The sequence below is a fragment of the Pinus tabuliformis genome, chromosome 6, assembly GCF_031772625.1.
Source record: "Pinus tabuliformis cultivar Carrire ecotype Pingquan chromosome 6, CPIR1, whole genome shotgun sequence".
Taxonomy (NCBI): Eukaryota; Viridiplantae; Streptophyta; class Pinopsida; order Pinales; family Pinaceae; genus Pinus; species Pinus tabuliformis.
The window spans coordinates 1,590,538,777-1,590,546,394 of NC_142292.1; the positions used below are offsets into that span (position 1 = coordinate 1,590,538,777).

The window sequence follows — 7,618 nt, forward strand, 5'->3', positions numbered from 1 at the left end:
GAAAAAAACCTTAAGGACTGTATCCAACTCATGGGCGAAATGTTAGTCAATACAGGGAGAGTGGTCCCGCTATCAACGGTATTCAAAAACCTATCCCAAGTTAACCAATGATTTTGACATCTTGGAATATTAGAAGCTTAAACAGCAAAGGAAAACAGAGACATCTGGCGACAAGACTAAAGAAGGACAAACCCCAAATTATGCTTATCCAAGAAACTAAAATCTCAGGTCAGAAGATGGAGGAAATTCTCAATAAAATAAAACCGAGATATGAACATGTAACTATAAATGCCAAAAAGAGTGCAGGAGGGATAGCAATTATTTGGAATCCAGTAGAAGTCCTAACCGACTAGTGGATAGGAATGCCAAGAATCCTAACAGGGAGATTCAGGCTCATAGGGCAAAGTGAATGGGTGGCGATCTCGGTTGTCTACGGGCCCCATACCCGTGCTGATAGAGGCCTGTTTCTCAATCAATTGGCAAAGCTCAGAAATATGCACCAAGAGCAGAGATGGATCCTGGCAGGTGACTTTAACTTAATCACTTCTAGAGAAGAGAAAAAAAGTGGAATAAGCAGAGAAGACCCGGAGATGGAAAGATTCAAAGACGTCCAAACAGAAATAAGGGTGGTTGATATCCCAACTATAAACGGGAAATTCACCTGCAATAACAGAAGAAGCGGGACCAAACAAATTGCATCAAAACTTGACAGATTTTTAATCTCAGAGCACATAATTGGGTTGGATATCTTCTACGAAGCTTCTATCCTACCCTCAATAGGGTCCAACCACTGGCCAATAAAGCTCGAAATAGCCTTGAACAATCCGAATAAAAAAAGGCCCTTCCGGTTCGAGTCCTTCTGGCTTAGAGCTCCTGATTTCCTAGACAAAGTAAGGAGCTGGTGGCAAGATAGCAAGAGTGGAAAGGAAGGCTGCAGCAAAATGCACTCTTTTCACCTCAGACTCAAAGAAATCAAGAGCAAAATCAAGAAGTGGAACAGGGAAGAATTCGGCAATATTCAGCAGGAGCAAGGCAAACTCCAGTCCAGATTGGAAAGAATACAGCATCAAATCATCTCGGAAGGATGAAATGAAGAGCTGGTTGAGGAGGAACGCAGGGTAAATTCACTCAAATGGAAGAAAGGCGAAAGCAGGGGGAAATTCTGTGGAAGCAGAAATCTCGAGTCCAATGGTTAAAAGAGGGGGAAAAAACTCCAAATTCTTCCATAAAGCAACGTTGAGCCATCGCCAACACAACAGAATCTTCTCCTTGAAAGACAGTGAGGGAAACAGAATGACGCAGTAGACAGAAATAGAACAACTCTTGGTGGAACACTTCAAAGGCATTCTCACTGAACCAAATGCCAACAGATCTAAGGACATAGACAAGGTTTGCCATCGTATCCCTAAGAAAGTTTCCAGAGATCAAAATCTGGCTCTGCTCAGGGTAATCACCAAGGAAGAACTTGAAGAGGTAGTTAACAAAATGCTGAAAAATAAGGCCCCGGGTCCAGATGGCTTCACCAATGAGTTTTACCAGGCGGCCTGGAGTTTTATGGGGAATGACCTACTAGACATAGTGGAGGAATCCAGGTGTTCAAAGCGCATGCACCAGGGCCTGAATGCCACTTTCCTGGCTCTAATCCCGAAGAATGGCTGCTCGGAGGAACCGCAGGGTTTCAGGCCCATTTCCCTATGTAATGTTGTTTACAAAATTTTAGCAACAGTCATGGTAAAAAGGCTTAAGCCGATCCTGCCCGATCTCATTGCCCCGGAGCAAACAGCCTTTGTCAAAGGGCACCAGATCACAGATGGCATCATAGTGGCCCAGTAAGTGATTCACTCCTTGAAAAACTCCCGCACCCCAGGCATGCTTATCAAACTTGATTTGGCTAAGGCGTTTGACCGCCTTAGCTGGGGATATCTAGAAGGCATTCTTAAAGCCTATGGATTTGACCAAAGATGGATAAACTGGATCTTATCCATGGTTGGCACTCCCGTGATGTCAATTCTGTTAAATGGCACCCCCACCGAAGCCTTCACTCCCTCCCGCGGGCTCAGGCAGGGAGACCCCCTGTCTCCTTTTCTCTTCATCCTAGCTGCGGAAGGCCTAGGTCGGTTGGTTAAGGCTCAAGTCTCCAGGGATCAGCTAAAGGGCCTTCGAATCTGCGAGAATGATATATCGGTTTCGCACCAGCAATTCGTAGACGATGTGATGCTATATGGTCAAGCCACGCTGAAGGAGGCCCAAAGAGTCATCAAAACTTTATCTGAATTCAGCAAAGCTTCTGGGACAGAGATTAATAAGGACAAATCGGAAGTGTTTTTTTTCAACACCCCGCAGGCTGCCCAAAGATTCTTAGCGCGCACTCTGGGCTTCAACATCGGAACCTTCCCGTCAAAATACCTAGGCATTATGTTGCATGAGCATCAATACAGGACAGCTAACTGGGAACTTCTAATCAAAAAAATCCGAAATAAGATGGAAAACTAGACCTTTCGCTCGTTGAATGCCCCAAGCCGGCTAATCCTTCTGAAAGCTGTTCTGCAGGCTATACCAATTTACCAGATCTCGTGCCAAGCTATCCCAAAGACAGCAAGCCAAAAGCTGGTCGCTTTGTTTAAGAAATTCCTCTGGCAGGGCACCAGCAAGTCCAGAAAGTGGGCCTTAATTTCATGGGAGTGGCTAAGTCGGCTCCCCAAAGATGGCGGTTTAGGGCTTCGAGACCCCTTCGTCCTCAACCAAGTCATGGGTGCAAAGCTCTGGTGGAGGTGGACTCAGGGCGGCCCTGACCTGTGGAAGGTGATATGGGAAAGAAAATACGATGCGGCAGGGGAACCCGAAGGAAGACTGAGAAGTGAGACGGAGATTAGAGGTTCAGCAATCTGGAACCTGGCGAGGGGCAACAAAGACCTGATAAGGAATCACAGTTTTTGGGAAATACGAGTAGGGGACAAGGCCAGGTTCTAGGAGGAATCATGGCAGCAACGCGAAAGACTCATCCATAAGGACAACCTTCACGACATCCACGCTTTCACGTCCCAGGCTGAGGCAATAACCGTCGGCAATTTCTGGAAATCAGGCGAAGAAGGATATTGGCGCAATTGGAAACAGAAAGAGGATTGGGAAGGGGCCCCAGAAACTGACAGATGGAACGAGTATTACACAGAGATGGCATCTCGTAAAGTAGCAAGGAAAACAGGGTCCGACATTCTTAGATGGGGTAAACGAATTCAAGGTAATTTCTCAATAGCAGAAGCCTACTACCAAAAAGTCAATCAAAATCAACAGCCGGAAACCAAACAATGGAAAAATCTATGGAAAATCAAACACTGGCCGAAAGTTTCATTCTTTGTTTGGACTATACTCCACGGCAGAGCGCTTACCTGGGACCAGATGCAGAGGAAGGGGCGCCAAGGTCCATCCCGCTGCGCACTCTGCAATTCCCAAGAGGAGACTATGGAACATTTGATGAACTGATGCACAGTCAGCAATTCCCTGTGGGAAAGTCACTTCAGATTATTTCAGCGCCGCCACAGAAATTACCGAAACATTGTAAACACCATAGCAAACTGGCCGAGAAAACCTTACCAAAATCTGGTGGTCAATCGTGCATGGCTCCTTTCTGCCGGGTTCCTGCTCTGGAACATCTGGAAAGCACGGAATGGGGCAATCTTCAAAGCGGAATCCAGATCCCCAGCAGCCATATGGGAACAAACCACCAAGAACATACGTGAAACAATCCTAACGGAAAGCTGGAAGGACGAAGACTGGCAGGCGTCGCAAATGGAGGAGGCAATCCTGAAAAGACTTGAGGTAAACCAGAGTATGTTAAATGGGGGTGTCAAAAGAAAAGACCAGATCAGGGAAGTGGCTGAAAGCAACCAGTATCGCCATCCCCCGCAGGGATTCATAAAGCTTAATTTCGATGGCGCCGCAAAACATAACCCAGGAGAGGCTGGCATTGGGGGAGTCTTCAGAGACGCCGGGGGAAAAACCCTGTGAACCTTCGTGATGGACTGCGGGGAAGCCTCAAATAACGAAGCCGAACTGCATGCCTTGAAACGAGGCTTGGAAATTGCACTACAGGCTAATTTCAAGAGACTCCAAATTGAGGGAGACTCGAAGTTGGTGGTAGACATGGTCAGGAAACTACAGCAGCAACAACCAGCGGACAAAATCAGTAAGAGCTGGAGAACGGCATGGCTTGTAGGAGAAATCGGGAAACTCCTGCCAAGAATCGACTACCTAATTCTATCTCACATTAGACGATCTGGAAACAAACCGGCGGACTGGCTCGCGAACTGGCGCAGTTGGAATCGAGGCAAAGAGATCAACAGTGAAGGTCTGTCTCCACTGCTCCCGGACGAGAGAGATCGCCTCCAACAATTGCTTGACATCGATAAGGGTGGTAAAGGCAGGCCCGAGGCGAACGACCAGGATCAGGTGGCACGCAGCAGCTGTGGGGAAAGATCGCAGCGGATGGGAACGGACAGCACATCCGTGGGAAAGGACAGCAGTAATAGGAATGATAGAATCGGGCAGATGACGGGGCAAGGTAGGACAGGTCGAGGGGATGGAGAAGAAGCGAGAAACGAAACATCATCAAGGAAGGATCTGGAGTTAGCTTGGGAAGTCGGGATAATTGATAGAGGAAGGACGACAGGTGGCACAAGGAGTACAGAAAGGTTACGGCAGGAGCAGCCGGGAGAATATTGGAGTAATGACGCATAAAGCAGGTCGGTCAAGTCACGCCTCATCCCGAGATAGGGATACAGGGCTGTTAGTCAGAAAATTAAATGGCCAAGTGGAGGCCCGGTTGGTAGGACAGCGGGTAGATAACAACCATATGCCTGAGGAGGCAGAGGGAATGCTCATACAGTTTGGTAAGAACCATGAAAAAAAGCGGAAAGGTGACAGCGCGACCCTGCGACCAGGCCCCTTCCCCGGCTCCGGTAAGAAAAGGTGGTATGTTTACTATCATCCCTGTCCTCCAGGCGTTATGTTAGCTAGCAATTACGTTATCCTTGTTCGACCAGAAATGTTCCGCCCCAGTGAGCAGAATATCAGTAGTAGAACTGATAGTGGCCTTCCCGGCACTCGGTCGAATCTCCTCTTTCCCTCCAGAGCAGGGGAGGCCTTGCATGGCGATAGTTTTGGTTCCTACTCAGAGAGATGGGAGGCGAGGGGGGCTTTGTTGGGTCTCGTCGTGCTCCAAGATGGGTACCGCAGCCCCGGCCATATCTGTTCCCTGGATTTCTTCCGTGGCTCTCAACACGGAAGCTATCCTCACCAGATGGCTCGGTTTGCTGCGCTTCGCCACGCTGTCTGGCGCGGGTTTTCTTGGGCTAATGAGAGAGGGAGGCGGGTCTTAAGCCGCTTCGCTAGGAGTGTTGTTTTAAGGGTGCAGACTACCAGCCATGCTGAAGCCGGGATGGTCAGCGAGTGGATTATGACAACGTTTCAACTCAATAGCACTGACTTGTGGTTTTCTGTTGTGATAGGTAGAAAAGCTCATACAATTTCAAGGTCCCAGGTCCGTGGCAAGATGGCACCGAGGAAGGCTAAATCTGCAAAGAACCGGGAAGATGGCACCAGTAGCCATCTAAGCAAAAGGGGCAAGAAGCCCGACTCTGAAAAAACCATGCACACGATAAACGCGTACATGCCCGGGATTCCTCCGGAGATCCGCACCCAAATCAATGCGTGGGAGCGAGAGCTGTGGGATATCAGTGATAACAAAGAAATCCCCCGTGAAGATTAGAAGGATCTGAACCCGGACCCAGGAACCACAAGAGGCAGAAACTCCCTGTTTAATAAAACGCTTCAGCATTACTGGATTATGAAACAAGTGGTTGGTCGGGCTATGGAAGTGAATCAGGCCGTCTGTGAAGAGGAGGACGAGGAACGCAAGCAGGCTGAGGAGCATCTCAAAAGCTAGCTGGGGGAAGAAGCGGATAATATCAAGAATACTCTCCTGAAAGAGATCGCGGCCGTCCAAGTCCAGGCAGCAAGAAACCATCTGTTGCTGAAGAACATGGAACAAATGTTGCTGGACCTAAAATGGGCCATAGAGTAGAAGCAGCTGAAACCTGGTACCAGCGCCTCAAAGCCTGCCCCGGTCAACTCGTCAGACGAGGATTAGTTGAGCTGAGTCTTTTCTTTTGTTTTAAATGTTGATAAAACAGAACTGTGTCTGGTTGTTAAGTCATGCTCCTATCGTTAGCTTAGTTAGTAATAGACAAAAACATGGTTATGACAGGAAAAATGAGCAAATCATTTTCAAATTTTGGTCAGGTTTTAAGTCCGAAAGGTGGCGGTCTGGTTTCCTGCGGGCAGACCCGCCACCCGAACTTTAGTATGCTGTAATTTTGTTTTGTCATCTGGAATGAAGAATGCCTAACTTTACAAAAAAATATATATATTTTCAATTTACTAATAAAAAATCCAAATAAAATAAACATATATATTCTTTGCCCTACCAATTTTATTTTATTTTCTAAAGTTAGGCATCCCTCTTTCTATATTACGGAAACAAATTTACAACATACTAAAGTTCAGGTGGCAAGTCTGCCCGAAGGAAACCAGACCGCCACCTATCGGCCTTATAGCCAGACCAAAATTTGAAAATGCTTTTCTCTTTCATTCTGTCATAACTATGTCTTTGGCTACTTTTAACTATACTAGCTACAAGAGCAGTTCTTAACATCCAGTCGGAGTCCTGTTTTAACAACATATTTAAACAAAAATTAAAGACTCAGCGCTGTTAATCCTCATCAGACGAGTTGACCACGGTGGGCGTTGAGGCGTTGTTCCCAGGTTTCGCCGGCTTCTGCTCAATGGTCCATTTGAGTTCTAGCAGCATTCCTTCCATGTTCTTCAGTGGCAGGTGGTTTCTCGCAGCCTGGACTTGGACGGCAGCGAGCACTTTCAGGAGGGAGCTCTTTAGATTCTCTAATTCCTCTGTTATCTGACTTTTGAACTAATCCTCTGCCTGCTTGCGTTCCTCTTCCTCTTCTTCGCGGACTACCTGATTCATCTCCATAGCCCGAGCAACCACATGTTTCATGATCCAGTACTGCTGGAGCGTTTTGTTGAAGAGCGAGTTTCTGCTTCTCGTGTTTCCTGGTTCCAGGATCAAGTCCTCCCATTCCCTGCGGGGGATTTCCTTGTTCTCGCTGATGGCCCTCTACTCCCTCTCCCACCCATGGATTTGGGTGCGGGTCTCCGGGGAATTTCCTACCATATACGCGTTGATCATGTACATGCTCTCGTCTGAGTCCAGCTTCCTCCCCCTTTTCTTTGGTTTGTTACTGGTGCTTGCTTCTCGAGCCTTGGCAGGTTTTTCTTTTTTCGATGCCATCTTGCTGCGGTCTTGGGATCTCATTTTTGTAGGGGCTTTACTACCTATTATAACAGCAAACCACAAGTCAATGTCTTTTAAATATGATTTAGCTGAAATCCTCGCGCTTACCGCCCAAGCTTTGGCAAGTCGGTCCTGGGGGAGGTGTCGGCTTGCAGTCCAGGGCCATATCACAACTTTACCATCTAGGCTCGGGTCACTTCGCCCTCTCTTTACAGTCCTGAAGGTTGCATGTTGACCAGCGTGGCTGGGCGC

The 7,618-nt window shown here is 47.6% G+C and overlaps 1 protein-coding gene across 1 annotated transcript; it reads left to right on the forward strand.

The window, feature by feature from the left end:
• The first annotated feature begins 362 nt into the window (after nucleotides 1-362).
• On the forward strand, nucleotides 363-1,088 carry LOC149264908 (uncharacterized). The gene has a single exon (XM_089401198.1). It carries the CDS (start codon nucleotides 363-365, stop codon nucleotides 1,086-1,088), a length of 726 nt encoding a protein of 241 aa, XP_089257324.1.
• The last annotated feature ends 6,530 nt before the right edge of the window (nucleotides 1,089-7,618 follow it).

Coding starts and splice junctions, on each gene's coding strand:
- LOC149264908 (XM_089401198.1), top strand. CDS start 363: ATGCCAAGAATCCTAACAGGGAGATTCAGGCTCATAGGGCAAAGTGAA.